The following is a 23,612-nucleotide window of genomic DNA, read 5'->3' on the forward strand; positions in this document are numbered from 1 at the left end:
ACACGAATACACCGAACCATCTATATATTCGGGTTATTTTATATTGTACATTTATTTGCAAAGGCATTGTAAGAGTCGTACGACCACAAATGGCTACCACAACAACTGTAACAGAATCAGAGGGCCTCCCTCCCAGCCGGTATCTCTGCCTGACCATCCTGGGCTATCGAAAGCCCGGGATGAGCGAGGAAGCATATCGTCGGCATATGATCCAGGTCTCGGCGCCTTTGACGAAGGATCTCATGGTCAAATACGGTGTCAAACGGTGGACGGTGGTATGTAACCAATAACCAACCCTCTTAGGGCTTATAGAGTTGGATGGGGACTGAAAGTTATAGATTCACAATCCCACGCAAACTCGTCTCATGATGAACCGAATTTACGATCGCCAAATGTCAAATATTACCGACTATGATTGCTTCAGTCAGGTGGTGTTTGAGAGCGTCGAACACTACAAGATGATGAAGGAGGATCCGTACTATAAAGAGCATTTGTTCGGGGACCACGAGAACTTTGCAGATACAAAACGGAGCCAGTATATTGCAGCCGAGGAGAATAGTTCAGTCACCACTAACAGCACATATAGAATGACAATTGGCTGGATCGAGGAGTGGATTAACGATGGAGCTGTGCGTGAGGGCTTGGAGTTTCCCAGTGATTCCCAGGGAGTCTCGGGTCTTCTGTCGAAATCTGCTCTGGCCATGACTGTTGTTCTTGGGTCGTATATATTATTTTCAAAGTAGGAGCCAACGTCGAACCTCCGTATTCTCGAGCCGGGTGGTGAAGAAAATGCAGTCTGTAGTGTAGTATCACCGGTACCGGCTTTCACCGTTCTCGTTGATCCCCAGGTGTTTCGGAGAGACTTCAAGCCTCACGGTCAGCCATATACTTCGTTTGTTGACCCTTCCAAACTCCCAAAACCCCCGGAAATTGGCAAGAGCTGAATCGGGACAAATACTAGCCATCCCATCCGGGCTCATAGTTAGCCCGAGTATAGTTACCTGGGGTCAGGACACCACAACAGTACTATACATCTCTTCTGAAGACAGTTTGGTAGATCTAGCATTTCCACCTGCCAGACCAAGAAGAAAGACATGTCGAAATTCGAGTCCTTCCCCCGTCCAACCCGGACCTACCACTTCCAAATCTACGACCGCATCTTCAACCACCATGGCTTTAACGGCGCCGGCAAGACCATCCTCGTCACTGGCGACTCTTCAGGCGTCGGCCACAGCATCTGCAAAGCCTTCGCGCAAGCCGTCGCGCGCATCGCAATCATCTCCCGTTCCCGAGGGCCCCAGGCGCAAGCCAAAGCAGAGCTCGAAGCAGCATACCCCTCCACCCAAATCCTAACCTACCAAGCCTCAATCACAGACAGCACGCGCATGACAGATATCCTGCAGGAGCTGGCCATGATCGATGTGCCAGTGCTCTGCGCGGCGGTCGTACACCGGGCAGGTGAAAGCGACCGAGGTAAGCGCGGAGGAAATGCAGGAGGCATTCGGCGTGAACGTCATCGCGGCATTCAATCTCACCAACGCATACCTGGCGACCCCGTTACCAGCGGCGGGGATGAAGATGATCATCAATGTTTCGTCCGCGGCGGCGCAGACGAGGAGTCCGTTTCGAGTTGGGTATGGGCCGAGAAAGGCAGCTGTCACGCAGGTGATGCAGCATTTTGCTTGGGAGAGAGACAGTGAAGCGATACGGGTGTTCTCGTTCCATCCCGGTATGTTCTATACCCCGTCTGTGGCGGAACATTATGCGGAGGATGCGCGTGTGTGGGAGGATATCAATTTCCCCGCGCACTTTGCGGTGTGGTTAGCGGGCCCAGAGAGTGGTTTTTTTGAATAGGAGGTATGTCTGGGCAAATTGGGATGTGGATGAGTTGATGATGCTGAAGGAGAGGTTGGCTTAGGATCGCAGTTTCTTGACGATTGGGTTGGTGGTGTAGGCTTACTTACTAATGACACTGCACTTTTGCTCATACCACATGTGTATGTTTTCTGTATGTTTATGTGTTTGCGCGTTTGCAAGAAGATTGTTTAATTCAATATATCTACCTACCATTTATTCGGAAAAGTACATATGTTGTTGATATATATAAAACTTCTTCCCAGCGTAGTCTGCACCAACCCTCAAGCCTTGCTCCTAGGAACATACTTGCAAAACAGTCCAACAGGTAAGCTCAGGCCCGCAGCATTCAGATCGGTCTTCCGGTCAAAGTGAGTGCTAGGCTGTCCATTTTCATCACATCCGCTCCACTCGTACATCGCAAGAGCGTACGCGAGAATGATATTTAGCTGTATCTTGGCCCAGCGCATGCCCATGCAGGGGTGCCGACCTTGACCCCAACCGACAACTACATCCCGTTAATCTTAGTATGTAGTATGATTACAAATTGGAAAGTTTGAGCCGCAACTTACAGCTATAAGCCTCTTTCTTGAATTCCTCACGACCTTCGCGGAACCGATCGGGATCGTACTTGTGTGGATCTGGGTACAGCTCTGGATTGAAGTGGACTTCGGTGGTGTTGTACGCGGCGAATGTGCCGACGGGAATGACCTCGTTAGTGTCGGGGATCGGGACCGAGTGCGGAGCCATGTTGAGACGGATCATTGGGAACGCCACCCACATGCGAATGGCCTCTTTGAAACAGAGGTCAATCGAAGGGAATAAGGTCTCCCACGCCTCCAGTGGGATCCAGTCGAGTTGGTCCACGAATGGCGCGTTAGGATTCTTGGAATGCGCCTCGGCGACGGCTCTGATCTCGCTGTATATCTTGGCTTGCCATTCTGTGTGGTGAGCGACAATGTTCAGCATAGCGCCGCACAGATAACCCGCATTAGCGGAGGCAATGAACAGGATGCTGATAAAGAAGTTGACCATCCACTCTTGCGAATCACCACTATCAACCATATGCTGAACAACATCGTCCCTGCGGGGGGCGCCTTTCCGCAACCGTCGCTTTACGATCGGGGTTACAATGCTGCTCAGCCCGTATCTTCCCCACCGGCGCTTCATCTTGGCAATCGAGGGCAGATACGGAAGCGCAACTGTGTGTATACTGCTGGTATGCATCAGCAGTGACAGGGCGTTCTGGCACTTTTCGAGAAGCTTTGGATTGTCAGAGATCTCCTCGCTGCACACGACGCGACAAGCCTGCTGTACCACCAGCCGATAGCACACATCGGTCGGGTCCATGACGCCAGAGGGGTTCTTGCCAAGGGCCTCAAAGGCCATTCGAGCATCTCTCGTCACGCCGGGCAGACGCTTGGCTAGCTGCTCCGACTTTTGCAGGTCAACCAAACGGCGCTGGAAGTAGCTTCTGCCGTTTTGATAGTTGTTGTGGAAGATCTCGTGAAGAGGAGGAACAAAGTCCGGTCCATGGTCAACGAGAGCAGCTCCGCGCACGAAATCGAAGTCATGATTATCGAGAAAGATCTTGCGGGCTGCTGCGCCAGATACCCCCACGACGTGGTTCTTCCCTAGCCAGAAGCTGAAGTGGCCTGTTTTGGACTTGGCCACGCAGTCTTTCCAGAAGGCCCTACATGCTGCAATTAGCGCCCTCACTTCTCAGGATGAATTCTTACCACTTTTGGGTGAAGAAACCCCAGGAGCCGACGAGGGGGACAGTATTGGGTGTGAATTCAGGCGACTTCTTGTCGACACTTGGGGTATATGATAGGAAGACAATATAAGCCAAGAAGGTGACCACGGTCGCAACAAGGCCCGTGAGCACAGTCTTCACTGGTGATCGGAAATTATCATCTGTGTAAAATAGATCCATTTTCAAGGATTTGAAGGCAGGATGTAGTGTCTTGGTCTGAGCGGCTTATATACCCTTCAGCTGCATCTAACCTCGTACATAATCAAACTAGTGGGCCAAGGCTTGCCAGGTATAGTTTGAGTCTCATCCAATGACCGGGGAGTCGGGGTGTTTACTTATATGCCCAACATTGGCTTCATCCAATCACTGTTGGGAGTAAGACCGGGCCTCGGTATGCTTCGAATCCCCGATAACAATTGCCCGACCACCCAATGAGATAAACCAATATGGGAATTAATGCAGAAATCATACATGAGAGGGTCAAGAATAATATAAATATGTATCTCTGGCGCTTGTCATTCAATGTTCATCCAGGCCAACACTATGCCCTCCTATCTCATCACCGGCGCAAGTCGAGGCCTGGGCTACACCTGGCTCAAGCACCTCTCCTCGAATCCAGAAAATATTGTGATTGGTCTGGTCCGCAATAAATCCGCTACCCAAAAACGTCTGGTCACCGACAACCTGACCAATATATACCTTGTCTGTGCCGACATCACCGACGCCAAATCCCTTCGGACCGTTGCCGAGCAAGTCGGCAACATCACCGGCGGAAGTTTAGACATCCTGATCAACAACGCTGCGATATTAACCGTAAGCAGTGCTTTCAACTCCATTGTCGATCTGTCTCCCGAGGTCTTGGAGGAGAACATCTTAGATTCATGCAGAACAAATGTCGTAGGGGTTGCACACACAATCAATGCCTTCCTACCACTGATTCGAAAGGGGTGTCAAAAGAAAGTCATTGTTGTCTCGTCTCTGTTAGCAGATATTGACTTCGTCAGTCGCTTTGCACTTGACACCGCGACCCCATATTCAATTTCCAAGGCTGCAGCCAACCTTCTCATGGCCAAGTACCACGCAGCGCTTGGGCCTACGGAAGGGATCCTTTTCCTGGCGATTAGTCCCGGCGTCGTGTCGAAGCCGGACACGACACCTACGGTAGAAGAGGCAGAGGGAAGGCAGAAATTGGTCAGCAAATTGAAAACGTACGCGCCACACTTCACAGGTCCGATCACCATGGAGGAGAGTGTGAGGATGCAGGTGGAGGTCATTGACAAAGCGACCGTGGAAACCTCCGGTGGAACTTTTGTCAGTCACTTTGGGAATAAACAATGGCTGTGATGGAGTCATCGGCACAAGATCAGTCGGTCTCTCGCCCAAGGAGACTTACTGTCTTAACAAAAGGTTCTCGCGTTCATTGTAAACTGCTAGCTACCGAGAGACTACGGTCCATAGGGTTCTATTACCGCAAAATGCTCACTGTTTGGGTACACGGGGAGACCAAGTCTGCTTCATTGTGATCATGCCAGGTTCGGATTGAGGAACCAGGTCTAGTTATGTTAAGTTCGACATGCTCTTTTCAGTTCCGCGATGGTTAGGGTCTCCGGGGAGCACTGCTAATATAGCCGAATCGCTGAAAGACAATCAATGTATGTATGTATGCTAGAAGCTCACCATCGGAATAAAAGAAGACAGGAATTCTACGTATTGCCTAGCCTCCTGAAAGGGAAAGTGCAAGGGAAATAAGGGCACGGCGTGCTTTAATTATTTGGTCAAATGTTTAACAGTCTACTGGGGCTATCTTGATCCTTATCCTTGAGTATTTACATTTGAGGAATAAGGTGGTATTTCAGGAAAAGGGATTGTGTTCATTACCACCTGCAACTACAACACGAAGATCTATAAGCTCGCCAACCTCAGGAAGTTCGCCAGGGGTAAGTTGATAAATATGTTTCTTTACAGAGTATGTATATCCTCAAACGAAACGAACCAGGATTCATAAGTGATAGCTACTAATGATATTCCTTTATTTAATATTATGAACCTAATACTCTTCCTTTTACGAGCTTTCGGGATATAAATCACCTACAAAAGTGCTATGAAGCCGGGATGTTGAGATTTCCCGAAGTAGAAATAAATGTCCCGGGGTGCAGCCACAAAGACCTCCGAGAGCCCGGCTAGTGCTAAAAGAATCTCGTACCAGGAAGTAAGACAAGCTGGTTTGATATGGACGAGTCCCGAAAATGGGATTTCCCGGGCCCCCGGACAGCCCATTTGCGCCCGTAAGCAAGGCCATACACATATATGGTTTGTAATGTTCCTCACAGACGGCCTCATCCTGTAATTGGAAATCATAATCAAATCAGGTATACAGAATGGTGTCAAATGAGTATCTTTCGCACGGGGACAAAGATGAATTCGATCCCCTAAGGTGGTCGTCAACCCCGAGCGAGCTGCCCACACGATCCCCAGATACGCACCCCGATGTGCTGATCGTCGGGGCAGGGCTAGCTGGATTGATCACGGCACTCGAATGCTGGAGAAAGGGACACAATGTGGTGGGAATCCTGGAACGAAGCCAAGGTCCTGTCTATACTGGTTCGTTGTTGATCTGAATCCATTACCGAGCCATATGACTGATCATGCGCGATCTACAGGAGATATCATCGTCATCGGGCCTTCGGCCATCAGCACCCTCCGCCACTGGCCCGATATCTGTCGAGATCTCGAAGAAGACCAATCGGACAGTGTGATGTACTACCGGCGCCACAACGGCGACTTGATCCTCGGCCCAACCACTCTGGGATACAACAACCCAGAGCATCTCGCCCAGCGAGAACGCCTGCCATACGTGGCCCCACATCAGATCCGCCGGAAGTTCTACCGCATGCTGCTGCGCCAGGTCGCCCGCGTCGGCCTAAAAGTCGAATACGGCAAGCGCGTCGAACGCTACTTCGAGGACGAGGCGGCTGGCGTGGCGGGTGTAGTCACGGGGGATGGTAGCATCCGCGTCGCACAACTTATCGTCGCGGCCGATGCGTTCAAGACGCGCTCCGACCTTCTTATCACGGGCGATCACGTTCCCACGCGATCGAGTGGCATGTCCGTGTATCGCGCGGCGTTGCCGACGGAGCTGGCCCTTCGGGACCCTGCGTTCAAAGCGCGCTGGGGTGAGCTCGTGGCGCAGGGTGGCTCAAATCATGAGTTCTGGATTGGGCCCGGCATGCACCTGGGTCTTTTCATCTCGCCGGACTTTGTGGCCTACGGGCTCACCCCGCGGGACAAGTTCCTCCAGCCCGGAGGGGATGAGCCAATCGAGTCGTGGGACCCGGACGTGGACTCAGAGGAGGTTTTGGCGGTGCTTCACCGTGTTTCGGACTGGGATCCGGCGATTGAAGGGCTGATCCGCAACACGCCGAAGCGCGCAACGGTGCACTGGCCATTGCTGTGGCGGAACCTTCGCCAAGGGTGGACATCCAAGGGCGGACGGGTGGTGCAGGTCGGGGATGCCGCACATACCACGGTGCCTGCCTCTATCAGTGGCGGAACACTTGCCATAGAAGATGCCGTAACGCTGGCGGCCTGCTTGCAACTCGCGTGTTCTGGGGGCGCGCCTGGTGGTGCACCTCTGGGCGCCCGCATCTACAATCTGCTCCGATACCAGAGGGTAAGCTGTGTGCAGAAGATGTCATTTGTCAATTCGGAGAACCTCGGTGCTGTGGACATGGATGAGGTCCTGAAGAAGGACCCTGAGAAAGTCAAGGTCCGGTTCCCCAAGTGGTTGTTCCAGCACGACCCCGAGGCGTATGTCTATGAGAAGTACGGGCAGGCGTTTTCGCATTTGGTTTTGGGGACGGATTTTGACAATACCAACTTTCCTCCGGGCCATAAGTTTAAGATGTGGACAATTGAGGAGATTCATGCGGATATTCTGGCCGGAAAGAAGGTTGCAGATTTGTTAGACGGCGATTGGGATTAGGCATACCAGGGTGTGTAGAACACAGATATCTAAGCTGCATTTACAGGAAATTGACCTGGGAAACATTTTGAACCATTCTTAGAGCTATTCCAACTGTATTCTGGGTCAAGCGTTGTTCTTGGGGAAGAAGGGCGTCGGCCCTCTTTACAGTCAGTAGTGAAGGGAAGATAGCCTAAGAGCGGAATTTATGCGAACGATCTACGTTGTCCTAACAAATATATATCGCTCACCACCGGGATACCAGTCATACAAATGAGTAATTTGTTGGAATAGAACTGCCTACAGTCGTATCAAATTTGCCATATGAATTGGCGCACATATATATGTATCTCCAAACTAGCTCTCAACATTAAGCAGTCAAGAAAGACAAAATCCCTGGTTCATGCTATTTACCACCTGCTGCTTCTGCGGTCTTCTCCTCTCCAGCCAGCCCATTATTCTCGGCATCGGGCTTTGGCTGTCCCTTCTTGATACTCTTCCACTCCAGAGTAGCCGCACCCAGTAGTGTCAGACATGAGATAATCAAACCGACCTGAAACACATTCTGTAGCGCTTCATTGTAAGAGCGAAGGACCGTGTCGTGCAGATCCGCAGGCATTTTATTCAGCAGCTTGGTGACACCCCCGGAAGTAACAAGACGGGCGTTGAACCCCGGCAGCCCGGAAAGTCTCTTCACGAGTTGATTAGCCAGGATATTCTCCCCAACGGAGACAAAGACGGCTGCCCCGATCAGCTGACCGAACAGCATCAGTGCTAGTCCAGATGGCACGTCGGGCTTCGGAAGGACGGTCTGCGCTGCGAGATTGGGAACTTGGAAACATAAGCCCAGACCAAGTCCGTAGACAATCTGATAGCCGATCCACTTTCCCTCGCCGGTGTCTACCTGGAAGGTGGTGAGGAGACCGGCTCCGACGGACATGATGCAGGACCCGATGATCGCTAGTGGAGTGTAGTATCCGATCTTGGAGTTTGTGATTCCACCACTGATTGAGCCCACAACCATTGATATCATCATAGGTAGCAGGCGGATGCCGGATTCCACGGCGGAACTGCCCTTAATGGATTGGAACCAGATTAGGAGGAAGTACACTGTGATTGGAGTCAGTAACAGGGGACAGTGCTGGATAGTGTGGTCTTATTACCAAATATATAGTTTCCAGAGCCGACGCAGAGTGTCTGCCAGAACCCTGAAATGATGCTGCGCTGCGAAAAGATGCGTACTGGAAGTGTTGCTGTCTTTGGAAGGAAGACCTGGACGGCGACAAATGAAAGAAGTAAGACGCCCATGAGAACCAAGCAAGCCACGATGCGGCCACTGTCCCACTGCATACTGTCAGTTGTGGCTGAAAATAATAGTGCACATCACTTACAGGATACGTCTGGCCGCCCCACTGAAGTGCCAATATGAGACAGACCACGCCAGACACCAGAAATGTAGTGCCAAAGAAATCCAGTTGTAGCAACTTCTCGGCCCAGGAGACCTTTGCTGTATCTTGCTTGGGGACCTTGAGACAGAAGGCAATGAAGACCATGGCGGCGCCACCAATTGGCAGATTGATATAAAAGCACCATCTCCATGTCACGTTGGATGTAAAGGCGCCGCCAATCAATGGACCCACGACAGAGGCAATGCCGAAAAGGGCGCCGAACAGTCCCTGAATTTGTGGACGCTTCTGGAGAGGCACGGAATGGATGATGCACATTATCTAAGACACATCTGTCAGTAATTCGTATAAAGGGCAGGGGGATAGACTGAACGTACAGTTCCAGCGAGGATACCAGCAGCGCCGACTCCACAGATCGCTCTTCCGACTATAAAGGCGACTGAATTCGGAGCCGCTCCACAGATAGCAGAGGCAACCTCAAAGACTAGAATACTGGCAAGGAAGACGATTCTGACGGAAAAGAGCTTGTACAACTTGCCAAACAAGAGTTGGAATGCGCAGCATGTCAACAAGTAGGCGCTTCCGTACCAGCCAACGTCGTTGAAGGAATTGAATTCATCGGTGATTTTGGGTATGGCCTATCAATCGAGTATAAATTAGCACTAGAATTGGATTGACTTTAATGTAGGATGATCATACCGTCGAGATGATTGTTCTGTCCAGCGCGACCAGGAACATAGCAACGAAAGCCGAGACGATCAGACAGACAACTCTAAGGGTAGACTGGTTCTCGGGCGGGCCCGACGGACCTGGAGGGCCTCCAGGCTTGGCTGGTCCTTCGTCTTTGACTGATGCATTGGTAGCTGTCTCGCTATGCTTATTCATCAACTCTGGAGCATCAATCGTAGCCGATTTGGTGCTGTCAGAGGTGGAAGTGAGTGGCGGAGGCATGGCGATTGCAGTATTCGTAGCTCCACTAACCAAGACGCGATTGATTGGTTAGCAATGCACGAAATGTAATTTTCCAGAGCAGAATGAATAATGAGGAAACCGTCCATATTTAAAGGAGCCTAAGGGGCAAAACATGGTCGGTGATTTCGGGTTTTGCGAAGGTTGATCAACAAAGTGAACGGGGGTTAGAAAGCGCGAGGGTTAGCAAGTGGTGGGTTTCGGATCTTATAAAACCCTACGTTCCCGTCCTCTTCCCCTTCCTTCTTTCCCCAATCAACCCGGGCTTCGAGATCCGGTCTCTATTAACAACGTTTCTGCCACAACAGGATCGATAGTCTCATGCAATGGCGACACCGATCTCTCCATCTGAACAGTCAGTTACTGTCAAGGGCCGGCGCGTGCTGGCCTGCGTGCTGTGCCAGCAACGCAAGATCAAGTGTGATCGTACATTCCCTTGCGCCAACTGTGTACGTGCTGGCGAGCAGTGCGAGCAAGCAACCCGCCAGAGACACCGGAGGTTTCCCGAGAGAGAGCTGCTGGCCCGCCTACGACACTATGAGAGCCTGCTCCACCAGCATAACATCAAGTTCGAACCTCTCCACACGCCTACTACAGGGCGTAGGTCTCCTAGCGAGGATAAGCGAGATGAACTTCCAGAGATTGTTCAGTCGGAAGATACTATTCCTGATACAGGTTCTCGTCTGTTGAAAGAAAAGAAAACTGTCGGGTCTAAATCATGGTACAAGACTCTATCCTGTTCTTTTGAAGACACCCGTGCATCTTCGAGATGGCTAATCACAAGTAGGAATCTTTGGCATGCCATGAGTCAAAAGGTATCACCGACTCTGCAAGTGATTGTGAGGCTCACTGACAATTGGGAAAGACTGTAGATCCCAAGGACAATGACGGAAATGACGGTGAAGACGATGAAAACGATACCGGGTTCCTGCACGAGAACGATGATATGCGCCACGCCGTGATCAAGAAGGCATGGAACCATATGTTTCGAGGCAAAAGTAACGACCACCTTTTATTCGGTTCCCCGGTAGGGAATGTTGACGACCTTTCTGCTTCGCATCCGACCCATGTACAGATCTTCAGGCTCTGGCAAATCTACTTGGACAACATTAATCCTCTTTTAAAAGTCACGCATACACCCACTCTCCAAACACGTCTCATCGATGCTGCTAGTGATATCGCCAATGTCAATCCTACAATGGAGGCATTGATGTTCAGTATATACTGTGTCTCCATTCTAAGTCTCACAGAAGATAAATGCAGTGCCTTGTTCGGATCTCCCAAAAAGGATCTCTTGACGGCCTATCAGTCTGCATGCCAGCAAGCGTTACGGAATTGTTGTATTTTACGCTCTAGTGACCGGGAGAGCTTGACCGCATTGTATCTGTATCTAGTAAGTATGTAAAAATTATCTATCCGCACTCACTGATTTTTGCAGGTGTCGATCAGACATAACACAGACCCTATGTCTCTCTCATCCATGCTCAGCGTTGCTATACGAATCGCACAGCGGATAGGTATTCATAATGAATTAATGTACGGTAAATGTTCTGCTCTAGAAGCAGAGATGCGTCGAAGACTGTGGTGGTCGCTCATAATCTTTGATAACCGTATCTGCGAAATGTCCGATTATAAGACCGCGTCGCTGGCTCCGACCTGGGACTGCCGCGTTCCGCTCAACGTGAGTGATTTCGAGCTTCAGCCGGAGATTAAAGCCCCACCCGCAGCAAACAACAGACCAACAGAGATGCTCTTTGCTATTATCCGCAGTGAGCTCGCCGACTTTGTCCGTCGCAGCGCCTTCCACCTCGATTTCACCAATCCTTTTTTGAACACGATCGCCCCTCGATCTACCACTATAGATGAGGCGGAGCAGCTTCTGGCGTTGGAGAAGAAGATAGAGGAGAAATACTTGGCATTGTGCAATCCAGAGAACCCACTGCACTTCATGACGATCTGGACCACGCGGGGTTACCTAGCCAAGATTCGTCTCTTGCAACACTACTCCCAATACTCGACGGCCTCCACGCAGCAGACAGATACACGGCGCAACGTCGGTATTTTCCACGCGCTGCGTATGCTGGAGTGCGACACCAACCTCATGACGTCGCCTCTCACCAAAGGATACCTGTGGCTTGTTCACTTCCACTTCCCCTTCCCCGCGTATATTCACCTTCTGCAGGATTTGAAGAAGAGGCCCGTCGAGGAGCATGCAGACCAGGCGTGGGAGGCCATGAGCAACAACTATGAGGTCCGCATCATGGATGCCAAGGAGGACGACCGCCCCTTTTTTATCGTCTTCTCTCGGATTGTCTCTCAGGCCTGGGAGGCGCGTGAACAGGTAGCCAGACAACAGGAGAGGCCCCTGCTGCCACCACGGATTGTGTCGGATATACGGAACAAAGTGATGCAGATGACGTCGAATTTCGGACAGGATGCAGACGAAGTGCAGCCTGGTGGTTCCCTGGGTGTCAACGTGGATAACCTGTCAATGCCTATGCAGATGGATTTCAATGTGCCAGGCATGGCGTATGGCGCTGGCGAGCAGGTGCCTACGAGTTTGGGACCGTGGGGATATCCTGATATACCTGGGCCGAGGGGCATGGACGTGGATGCGAATCAGTTTATTTTGAACACGATGGAGTGGAATATGTTGCATGCACGAAGCAGGTGACAGTTCTGTTAGGCAGAAATAATGATGTGTCACTCGCTATAGCTTTTACGACTTCCACTTTGAGATGAGAAATTATAAATTCTACCTTCTAGCTTGTCGATAACGAACCGAGTTTGTGAGACCAGGCGGTCCCTGTAGCCCCCTATGGAGTTAGAACTATATAGCCAGTTAGATTTCTGCTTCCTCTCTCTTCCTTTCCCTCCCCGGTTCGCTCCGCTCCATAGTGAATGCACAAGCTCTTCTCTCTATAGAGATCTGTTGTGTAGCGTGTAGCACTCCCTAAACTATACCAGTCTGACCCGCGATACCAGCAAGAACATATTTCTGACCCTAAAATATCGTTTTTGTAAGCTCAATTATAAAGACAAAGGGTGTCGCAAACTATCTCCCCTAGTCCAGGTACGATAGAAAGGGTCAGACTATAAAGCCTGCTAGGTATATTAGCGCTAATATAATTGGCCGCCAAGGGACCGTTATGGGGCTCTCTTTGTTGCAATTTTCATTGAACACCCGTATCCTCTATAGTCTAAGAAAATGAATAGTGCCTGCTATTTCTAGAAGACACATATATCAGGGTTTTCAAGCGACTAAAGATTTTGAATAAAGCTTTGTCGTGCCTTTTTTAAGTGATCTCCAGTAGCTATTTCCACCTCACTCTGTCCCAGGAAGGCAGGACCTATTAGTGCCTTACAGTCCCCCCCACCGCTTTCGGCTATGGGGGTGCACTCTATTGAGCCCGTTCACGGCACGAAGCACACGACAACGAGACGGCTAGCGAGCACAACAGTATCTCCATGCATAGCGGCAGCGACCGGCTATCCTATTCTGGTCTCCGAATATTTTTATGATTTTTGTGTGGATTATGGGAGGTGTTTGAAGTTGACGACTCGCAGCGGATGTGATGGCACGAAATTCCTAAATAGGCAGGGGGGAATTCCATGCTAGCCTATTTAGGAATTTTATGCCATGGCTGATCTTTATCAATAGTAGCACTGAAGTGGCTGATTTTTATACTTAGCTCTATATACTTATTATCCTGATTCTCCCTTCTTAATCTCAGCGCGCCTCCAGCTGTATAGTGGCTAGAAGAGAAAATAGGATTCTGTTATTGCTCTTCTCTATTTTATAGGCTATAGCTAGAGACTATTCTATTCTCTCTTGCTGTTTTTCTACCAGTCCTTAGTAGTATTCTGCTAAGTCAGTCTTCTATTATCCTGAATAATAAGTTGCTCTATATAACCGGCTCGGGCAATAATCTCCTATTGCTATATAGACTGTAGCTCACATCTGTATTGTCTCTGGATCTATACTATTACTTTTCTATATATAAAGCAAAGTCTTGCATACTACAGATAGCTCTTTTAATCTTTATAATCTTACTATAATAGATAATATATCTGTTATGCTTCTATTCTATACTATAAGTAATTCTAAAAGAGAGTTAATAAAATTCTAACTTAATTAAAATATAAATATTTTATTAGTAGAGAGCTAAATATACTTAGAGCTTTTAAAAGTCTTAGAAATATATAGCTATTTTATATTAATTACTAAAAAAGTAATATATCTATATTATCTAGCTTCTAAGTATAACTTAGAGAGAATAGTATTATTAAATATAATAATATAAGATTGTGGTTCCTAGTATGAGATAGGACCACCTTATATATCTACCACCTAACAGGTTGACTACTTGAAAAGTAGTCAATTGCTGAGCTTTTAGCCTAGTGGTTAGGTGGCTGGCTAATGGAATCACACTCTTTTTTAATATTTCTGAGAATAAACTATATTGTCTTTTATCTACTTTAATAAATATCTTCTCTTAATTGCTCTGCCAATAGAGTAATGTTTAATTTGCTAAGGAGATAGATCAGAAAAGCTTATTACTTAAATTACTTACAGCTGAACGAGTTATTTCTAATCTCATGCCAGAAATAAGTCCTCTATTTTTTGGAAAGTATAGCAGTTTCTGAAGTGACATTTTGTTTCCCGATATTCATACACAAATATCCAATGCAATTTATCTGCCTTACTATAACGATTCGCGAAAGGAGTGGGTTATGGAACAATAGAGGGGTTATGTGCTCTAGACTTGATGTATATATCCTGATAGCTCTATGAACAACTGGAACACCTACTACAAAGAAAAAGTGACACTTGGTGTAGTTAGGGGTCTGACAGCAAGAGGGTGGGATAGGAAGGGGTAGAAAGAAAAGATGGGTATATTAAGGGCCAGCAGGCCTGGCTAGTGATATTTAAACACTATTATATTTCCAGGTGCAGCTATCCTAGCAGCTATGAAGTAGATATATTACTTTTTTTTCCCTTTTTCCTGGCCTTGGTCCTGTCTTGTTTCACTGGGGGGATCTAGCAGGATTAATCTATTTTAAGCTAATATTATCTAGTCTGTGGCCTAGTCAGCCCAGTAATAGAGGGGGCCTTGAGTGCTGACTAGGCCTGGCCTGGATCCCTACTGTGTAGACTGGTTAATGGTGCTATTAACTCCTAACTCCTAATCCTTAAGGGCTTCACGGGAGTCCTAGGACTTTTATGCTATTATAGTTAGTATTTATACCTATTAATGGATCCATTACTGCGGATGGGCTGGGGGCACCTATAATCTTAGTTATATAATTATATTCTTTTACTCTAAACTTATAGTCTCTTTAGTAGTTCCTAAGAAGCTCTCTTTTATTAAGAGTTAGGACTAGAATAGAAGAAGTCCCTTCCCTAATATCCTTAATTCTCAGATATACCGGTTTGGTAGGTAAAGCAGGTTCAGTAGAGAGACTAGGATTAATAAAGTCCCAAATCCCTTTATTTTCTATAATAACCCTGATAGAATTGAACCAGATAAGCTAATCACTAGATCCATTTAGGATCATGGTAATCTTTTGATCTGACATGATACAGGAATCGAATCTGATATGTTGATAGAATGATCAAATAAAGAGAGCCGGGCTTATAACTGTTGGAAATCTAGGGTATTGATAACCTAGATATCCTTAGGCATGTGATCAGGGGAATTGATCAAGAGATAAGATGGATAATAGATAGATAGATATTGGGTAATATATTTGGAAAAATTATGGCTCCTTACCAAACGCGTAATCAATTTGTTTTTATTGTGATGTACCACAAGGCTAAAAATACCCTATGCTTTAATTAGATTGCCCTCGTATCTTATCTGGCAACAGCTACACGAACGGCGTCAGTTTCTATTGTACATTACGGCGTTCTACATGACTTATCGTACCATAAGGTTTGGCCGGTACGCAAGGCATAAGGCAGTGCGGATATTGTTCTTCGTTAAAGAGCTTGGAAAGCTACAAAATCAAAACCGTGAGGTAGTGACTACCATAATTGTGTAAATAAAGTGGCTAAGATACATATCGAGCTGGATCCAGGCATTTACACCAACAATTCTCTCTTGCTTATATTTCCGCCGGTGGGTGGTCAGGTGGTCCGCCACAGATAATTGGTAGGGAATAATCACTTCAGAGCAAAACTAATGAGTCAGTGGATACACTCGCCAGTGCACACACACTCGCCAGTGCACACACAAATTGGAGTACAGTATTAATCAAAACTGGCCGCAAATTCTTGAGCACTTTCCAGGAATATGATATACCTACCAAATCCATATATATGAGTATGTGTTGGTTTGCAATATTATGTTTGCGGGATAATCACCTTGTGTTATATTATTTTTAATACAATTAAATGTGTACAAGGTAACTCTACACATAAAATAGCTGTAGATATGATCACACTCTAATTAGCTACTACTAGCCCAGCTTTCAAAGCCAAGTCTAATCTACACGGCAGTTCCGCCTTAGGCGCCACAATAACCCGTATATCTATATCCATATTTACAAGAATTGGTCACTACTGAAGGACAATTATTATCTGTATAACAAAGTAATACTTTGTCATTGGCTCTGTAATTAATTAGAGACTCAAATATTCCATTATCCGGCACAATATTGTTTCTTTAAGATATATACTGGGCAGCCAATTCTTGCCCAGTAACCTGCCTAGGCTTCAGATAGTATATTGCCTACAAGAGATAGATTATTACCGCTACTATCTCTCAGGCTTAAGATAATACCTACCAACTGTTCTTCCAGAAAAGGCTAGTCACTGTCTGACTTGAAGAAAACAACCTGGCTATTATACTTTAAATAAATTATTAGGCAGATATCTGCATCGCATTCCTGACAGTATTCAAAAGCTTTCAGGAATAAATGAACCCTCTGTCAGTTCCACTGTTGACATTTTGCTTTAGAACTGTCCGATCGCCGGCGCTGGATAGTTCTTTTCTTGATAGTCATAATGGCCAAGATGAGTGAGAAAAGTGAGAAATAGGCATCGGGGGCGCGGCTACATCTGGCTTAAAATAGCATGGAGAAGAAAAATCCTTGTATATTTGATTCTTTGAATTTCTTTGATGTGAACCGAAGGCACCGATTAAGGAGTAGTAAGGATATTGAACTGTGATAACCACTTAAGATACTCACCCTCCAAGGGTGAGTACTTGCGGCTGGCCTGCTGCGTAAGAGCATATCCCGATTAGTGTGAGGCGGCACTCTAATCCTGGATGGGCCGCTTGCCAAACATGGGCCCCGGCAAAGTTGCTAGATTCTGGTTAATAGTTATTCACTTTACTTAGCGTTATGGCTGCTTTGTTGGCCTTCCCAGTCGCCTGCCTGGGTGTTCTTCGAGCAAACGCGAGACGCTAATCCCACCAATCACTGCTCTCTGATCTAACTGCTCTAAGGCCAAAGTACTTCATTTATGTTTCACTTACGCTTCATGTGCCTCTCAATAGGCTTTCCGATGACAACCAAGTGATACACAAGACATCATAAAGTGACCAGACCTGCCTGACACAGAATCATTATGGAGAAGAGAATACAGGACATAAATTAAGGACCTAATGGACTATGACAGAAGGATAACCAGGACTTCAGCTCGTACACGCCTGGGCTTTAAAACTGAGCTTTGTCGAAGGTAGTATTATGGCGCTCCATATGACTTATCGTACCAAAGGTTTAACTGGTACCCAAGGTATACTATATTTGCCAGCTGAAGGCATGGATTCTTTTTGAACTCAATAAGCCATTCCCACGAAATTCTTCCCAAAGGGGAATAGGATATCAACATATAAAGAAATTGGATATTTCAACCTTGTGTTGGTGCCAAGAATGATAAAGAAGAAACCTGGAAGGATTTGTAAATGAATATTACCCATACCTATAATGCTACAGTTTGCTTTCTTTGTCCCAACCTGGCCCTAGTCTTTGTTTGCTGCATGCATAATTAGCGACTGTAGTTTGGAAAATGGCAAACCTGGATAACACAACAGAATAGAAACAAAAAGAGAGTCTCTTATAAAGAGAATGTAAAGCTAATCTTGTAAATTATAGTTATTATTTTCTTCTCTATCCTGAGTTATTTTTCCCCCATCTACACATGACTAGCATCAGATCAGTGCGAATGATATGAATGACTAGTCCTGCAGCCCCACTCAGAACACTTCTGCCTGTAGTATGTCGCAGCCCACATAAACCTCCTACCCCCGTTCACCATGTCAAATAAAGGTCAAAGCGGCGGAGTTTAGCTTGCTCATCGTGTCAATGAAAGAAAGTAAAGATATATATTATCTTATAATACATGTATTTAAGTGAGAATTTACTCATATTCTAAAGTACAGTAGCCCTCCTCCCTGTGAAGCATGCACTGCAAAGAACAGCGAGTGTTTTTCCGAGCCTTTAACAGACAAACGGCAAATATTGACATGAAAGGCTGTAGAGAAAGACATGGAAAGCTATTAACATGTATCCATGTACTTAATCAGTATCCTGCGTTCTGGGAAGGAAGATGATGTCAATAATCTAGTAAAGGAGGTTCAGAAAGCTTTATCCCTTGATTCTGCTCTTGCAGATCTGCAGTGATTAATTTCTTGAGAGAAGAGCTGATTACTCTTGCTCTGTTAAAAATCAATTTTATATGTATTTAGGTTTACCTTTTTACTCCAAGAGTATCCCGAATAAGAGTTGTGTTTTGTTTGATTTGCTACTGAGTTACATCATATATGTGCTTATTGCTGGCTACACATGACTAAGGAGAGCGGTAAAGATAACAAATTTTATTGCTTCTTAACCTAGGGATATGCTATTGAATCGCTATAATGCGATCGGGTCGCTCGCATATATCGGAGAGCTCAGTCCTGATCGGTTGTTCATGAAACTCCAGTTTCTGAATGAGGATATGGATAGGTATGATAGTAACACGCAAGGAAGGATTTCTAACTGTAAATAAATCTACAGTGTATAGTACTATCAGTACAGATGCATGATCGTCTGAAAATCCTCCTTGGTTACCTTGCGAAAAGTAAAAGATTCCCTACTGGGACACGTTAGTAGGTGACTAAGCTATGCGACTGAATATAAGCAGACTGTCCGCGGATAAAGTGAAAGGCCAGCCATTCCTAAATTCGAATTCTAGTTGATGCTAAGAAATATTCCATTTTCATACAAGATTGCTAACGAGAGCCGGGTTGTCTAACCGGGGGGCTAACATGTGGATATTTTATCGCATATGGCAGTCCTACTTCGACGGCAGTCTACTCTGATGCAATCCTAGCTCCTTACAGAAGGTTGGTGATGCATGATTCGTCCAAATATCTTAGCATGTGGATTGCTGTGTTCATAATCACTTAGAGTTAGTATACACAGAATTAGTACCTTGCATAATCTTTGTTTGTTTTCAAAGACATTTTCTTTATGTCCCCCAAATTAGTGAGATAAAGGTACAGATGCGGAATAATAATATTTACATACTAAAACGCATAACGTATCTTTTTTGTTCCAGGAAACCAAAGCGCGTTGTAACGCATTTTTGCCAAAAAAAAAAAAAAAAGAGACAGAGGATAGAAATAATTTTGGCCATGCTTGCTAAATTACGATATGTGGCTGACACCGACGATTGGATAGTGCTAGTTCAAGGAGCCAACAAAGGAACCGACGGAAGATTCACATGTTCCTAAAAGCATATGAATACTGCCAGTAGTGCGACGCAGATATTTCTTTGACAATTCAATTGAGGCATAGCGGCGAGATTGTTTTTACGGCAGACCCTTGGGACAAAAGGGAAAAAACTGAAATTTCATGTTCACGCTAGTATTCTGCCAGCAGATACTTACATGACTTGCTTCGTTTCACCAGTTAGTTACTTTTCCTGAGCACCACAGGTGCAAGTCCTTGCTCAGGTTATTGTACACAGGGCCCGTACAACTGGGGGTGCTGGTGTCGATACAGATTGTAAACGAAAGCTTGTACATACCTCTATAGGACAATTAGATTGTTTTTGTCTCCATCCTTATCATCCAAGATAATTAGATTCTCTGGTGCTTCACCCTTCTCAGGGTCTAAGTTGATTAGATGCTGTATACTACCCCCCCCTGTACGGGATAGACCGCGGTTAACTTCATGTATGTTTCTCCATAACTTATCTTGTACAGTGCACTGACGAGCAGCATCAGGCCATTTGTAATTGCTGTATACACCACCGAATGCCCCTGGAACATGGCGGCATTCAGGGAAGGGCCAGTAGCCTTGTACAGTGCGGCATCTCATACAAGGCTCTTCAAGCTGAGTATCTCTTGATTATATAAGCAGGACATTGATAACGTAATCGGTAAACGAGCGGCCACTGCAAGCCAGCGGCCAGCTCTGGTATTCTATACAAATTGGCACTTTTTAACACTTGAATATCTCAGCAGCCACTAATAGTAAGGATATAAAATTAGAAGAGGATAAATAACTATATATAATATACTATATATATAATGGAAAAGTTAATATAGTCGATAGTTTAGTTGGTATTGAATATTACAGCTGTATTTTTGATATTCTGGATCTGTAGCTTAAAATAAAGAGAAAAGAATTAAAAAAAATTAGTTACTGACTTATACACTGACTCTTATACTGTACTTTAAATTTTATATCCTTACTATTAGTGGCTGCTGAGATATTCGAGTGTCAAAAAGTGCTAATTTGTATGGAATACCAGAGCTGGCCGCTGGCTTGCAGTGGCCACTCGTTTACCAGTTACGTTATATGAAGGACGGTTGCTGTAGATTTGCCTTGTATTTATCCTGCCACAGATAAAAGACACGGGTTGACCTGGAAGGTCCAGCACGCCTCGCTGTATATTATTATGAATATACAGAGCCAACTCATGATCTCTGATAGGAAGAGTGAAATTCAGATTAGCTGGAGTCCTTGCAAGAAGGTGGGCGAAAAGGCCCTCCAGCTCCTGGCAAGTCATTGGGCGCTTGAACGGGCGGTTGGTATTAGTGTTACTAATATTTGTACAAGACATATGATTCTCGGTGAGAATTGTACGAATCACACAAGAACAAATTAGCATATGCTTCAAGACATGCAAAACAACAAGGAAACCATAATGCTCGTACGCCATAATGATGATAATGGTGGTAGTGGCAATGGTGGTGGTGATGATGGTAAGGTTTGTGAGAAAGAAAGGAGAGAATATAAGAAAAAATCATGGAATCTCAGGTTGTGTTATTAGCTTAGTCATTGACAATATATCTTCAATAACCTCAACATTATAACAAGCCACTTTACCCAGCCATGTACAAGGCTTGACCAGTCTTTACCACCTCAATCCTATATCTTCCAGGAGAGCTGTTGAAGCACTGTATACCTTGATCCTACATACTCTGGACAAGCTGTTGAAGCACTGTATACTATAATCCCATGTATACTGGATAAGCTGTTAAAGCACTATATGCCCTGATTTACTATCTTAATCTTATATCCTCTAAACAAGCTGTTAAAGCACTGTATAAACAATAGATTATATCACAGGATCTTTCTTTAGGGAAGGTCTGCTTGGGATACTGTACCTATAGTAAATTAGATATCTTCTTATTGGAGAATATAGCATTTTCTTGTATAATATACTATACTATTGTATAAAAGACTTGAAGAATCTGAAATCATAATATTAGAGTCTTTAGTCTCTTCTTGTTCAGCTTCTTCCTTCTCTTTTTTAATAACCAGTGATTTCTTATTCTTTGGTCTTGATAAGGCTACTAAAAATAAATACTTCTTTATTATTTTTGGTATCTTAGACTCTATCTTTCTCTTAGAATTAATCTTAATCTCTTTTTTATTATTCTCTTGTACTGCTATATTCAGGTTTTGTATAATAACAATAAAAATAGATGCCAGATCCTCTTTTTCTTTTGGACAGAAGTAACTAGATAAGAGCTCTTCCATAGATTGTAGCTTATTATTACTTTAAGATATATAGACTGGCTTATTCTTATTCTGGACAGCTGTAGCAAGGAACAATTAATTAGTTAATTCTTATATAAAGGCTCCTGTATAGAGCCCAGATATAAGGTTATTGGAAATAAAATCAGTGAAGGATTTAATTGTACAGGAAAAGATTTTGGTAGAAATCTGGGCTGAGAACTATAGTTTAGTAATCTGATTAATAAGATTCAAGCTTAGAGCTTAAACTAATCTATTGATATATAAGAAATTAGTATAAGGATATTATTTTTGAGTTTCTGTCTTAGTAAATAGAAATATACAGTGGTATTAAAGGTAGACAGTAAAATCCTAGGCTTATTCTTTTTTATATAAGAAATTACAGCTTGACAGAACTGCTCCGTCCCTTCTATATAATTATACTAAGCAAACTGGGTAGTTATAGATAAAGCAAAGACTGAAATTACTTGAGAAGAAGTAGAAGAAGAAGAATTAATAAAATTAATAATCTCAGGATCTCTTATTATCAGAATCAATAGATTCTGGGTGCAGTAAGCTGAATGCAGTATACTGAATCTGATAAGATGAATGCAAATAATGCATTCGGAATGATCAGATTATCAGACCTGAAAACGGCATAATTCTGATCTAGGGATATTACTGAAAGCATCCTCAGAAGCAGATATTGTTGGTAATTTTAGAGATGAGATGAATATGAGGTTTGAATCAATGATAAGATTAGATTAAAAGATATAAATAGTAAGATTGAGAGTAGAGTAAGAAAGGAAGATATTGATAATAGATAAATCAATATAAAGAATGGAATGAGTGAATATGGTGAGATTCTCTGCTCTGTCTTTAGAAATGCATGATTTCTTAGGCATATTTATATCTGCTTCTGAGGATGCTTTCAGTAATATCCCTAGATTAGAATTATGCCGTTTTCAGGTCTGATAATCTGATCATTCCGAATGCATCATTTGCATTCATCTTATCAGATTCAGTATACTGCATTCAGCTTACTGCACCTAGAATCCATTGATTCTGACAGATATAAATATGCCTGAGAAATCATGCATTTCTAAAGACAGAGCAGAGAATCTCACCATATTCACTTATTCTATTCTTTATATTGATTTATCTATTATCAATATTTTTTCCTTTCTTACTCTACTCTCTTTATCTTACTATTTATATCTTTTAATCTAATCTTATCATTAATTTAAGCTTAATATCTATCTTATCTATCTAAAAACCAACACTTATATATAAAGAAGAAGGATATAATCTCTGGGCTAGATATAAGCTATAGGCAAGGACATCTCTATATAGACAGTCTATACAAGAGCAGTAAGGTATCCAGAAATCTATAAGAATATTTTTACTTTTATAAGTTTTTTCCCTTTTATATAAGCTGGTAGAGAATATATATTGTTTTAAAGTAGCAGTATAGAATAATATCTATATATAGAACTAATATAAATCTAGTTAGTCTACTATTTCTAGATTATTTATAGTCTCCTTCTTAAGATTATTTATAATCTCTATCTGTGGAATATCTTAAAGAAGAGGTTACTAATTAAAGATCTCTATTAGTCTAGGTAATAAGCCTAGTTCTAGCTTATCTCCCTGTATAATATAGGCTTGAATTCTTGCTCACAGATTAAAATAGATTATATAAAAA

The 23,612-nt window shown here is 44.6% G+C and overlaps 7 protein-coding genes across 7 annotated transcripts; 5 read left to right on the plus strand and 2 right to left on the minus strand.

The window, feature by feature from the left end:
- Positions 1–89: 89 nt before the first annotated feature.
- Positions 90–743, plus strand: tpcK (decarboxylase tpcK; the record flags this gene model as incomplete). The annotated part of the gene is made up of 3 exons (XM_032045677.1): positions 90–275; positions 339–535; positions 587–743. The coding sequence occupies 3 exons, from the start codon at positions 90–92 to the stop codon at positions 741–743; spliced, it is 540 nt and encodes a 179-aa protein (XP_031893982.1).
- A 351-nt stretch (positions 744–1,094) lies between these two features.
- On the plus strand, positions 1,095–1,854 carry BDW43DRAFT_304838 (SDR family NAD(P)-dependent oxidoreductase; the record flags this gene model as incomplete). The annotated part of the gene is made up of 2 exons (XM_032045678.1): positions 1,095–1,445; positions 1,486–1,854. The coding sequence occupies 2 exons, from the start codon at positions 1,095–1,097 to the stop codon at positions 1,852–1,854; spliced, it is 720 nt and encodes a 239-aa protein (XP_031893983.1).
- A 284-nt stretch (positions 1,855–2,138) lies between these two features.
- BDW43DRAFT_317103 (cytochrome P450) lies at positions 2,139–3,790 on the minus strand (the record flags this gene model as incomplete). Its single annotated transcript, XM_032048461.1, has 3 exons — positions 2,139–2,362; positions 2,427–3,547; positions 3,594–3,790. 3 exons carry the CDS (start codon positions 3,788–3,790, stop codon positions 2,139–2,141), a joined length of 1,542 nt encoding a protein of 513 aa, XP_031893984.1.
- Positions 3,791–4,153: 363 nt separating this feature from the next.
- Positions 4,154–5,287, plus strand: BDW43DRAFT_324182 (NAD(P)-binding protein; the record flags this gene model as incomplete). Its single annotated transcript, XM_032049906.1, has 1 exon — positions 4,154–5,287. One exon carries the CDS (start codon positions 4,154–4,156, stop codon positions 4,952–4,954), a length of 801 nt encoding a protein of 266 aa, XP_031893985.1. The 3' UTR covers positions 4,955–5,287.
- A 701-nt stretch (positions 5,288–5,988) lies between these two features.
- BDW43DRAFT_324184 (FAD-dependent oxidoreductase) lies at positions 5,989–7,592 on the plus strand (the record flags this gene model as incomplete). The annotated part of the gene is made up of 2 exons (XM_032049907.1): positions 5,989–6,211; positions 6,271–7,592. 2 exons carry the CDS (start codon positions 5,989–5,991, stop codon positions 7,590–7,592), a joined length of 1,545 nt encoding a protein of 514 aa, XP_031893986.1.
- Positions 7,593–7,977: 385 nt separating this feature from the next.
- Positions 7,978–9,928, minus strand: BDW43DRAFT_324185 (MDR family MFS transporter; the record flags this gene model as incomplete). Its single annotated transcript, XM_032049908.1, has 5 exons — positions 7,978–8,681; positions 8,735–8,915; positions 8,963–9,298; positions 9,355–9,615; positions 9,677–9,928. 5 exons carry the CDS (start codon positions 9,926–9,928, stop codon positions 7,978–7,980), a joined length of 1,734 nt encoding a protein of 577 aa, XP_031893987.1.
- Positions 9,929–10,200: 272 nt separating this feature from the next.
- On the plus strand, positions 10,201–12,662 carry BDW43DRAFT_257282 (C6 zinc finger domain protein). The gene is made up of 4 exons (XM_032039885.1): positions 10,201–10,667; positions 10,734–10,761; positions 10,812–11,339; positions 11,385–12,662. Exons 1-4 carry the CDS (start codon positions 10,273–10,275, stop codon positions 12,618–12,620), a joined length of 2,187 nt encoding a protein of 728 aa, XP_031893988.1. The 5' UTR covers positions 10,201–10,272; the 3' UTR covers positions 12,621–12,662.
- The last annotated feature ends 10,950 nt before the right edge of the window (positions 12,663–23,612 follow it).

This window comes from Aspergillus alliaceus (genome assembly GCF_009176365.1).
Source record: "Aspergillus alliaceus strain CBS 536.65 unplaced genomic scaffold BDW43scaffold_98, whole genome shotgun sequence".
NCBI lineage: Eukaryota > Fungi > Ascomycota > Eurotiomycetes > Eurotiales > Aspergillaceae > Aspergillus > Aspergillus alliaceus.

What these genes read in the sequence shown, in the direction of transcription:
- BDW43DRAFT_257282 (XM_032039885.1), top strand. Translation starts at nt 10,273, where the DNA reads ATGGCGACACCGATCTCTCCATCTGAACAGTCAGTTACTGTCAAGGGC. An exon ending in ACTGTCGGGTCTAAATCATG is followed by an intron (nt 10,668 to 10,733) that starts GTACAAGACTCT and finishes AATCACAAGTAG; the next exon opens with GAATCTTTGGCATGCCATGA. An exon ending in GGCATGCCATGAGTCAAAAG is followed by an intron (nt 10,762 to 10,811) that starts GTATCACCGACT and finishes CAATTGGGAAAG; the next exon opens with ACTGTAGATCCCAAGGACAA.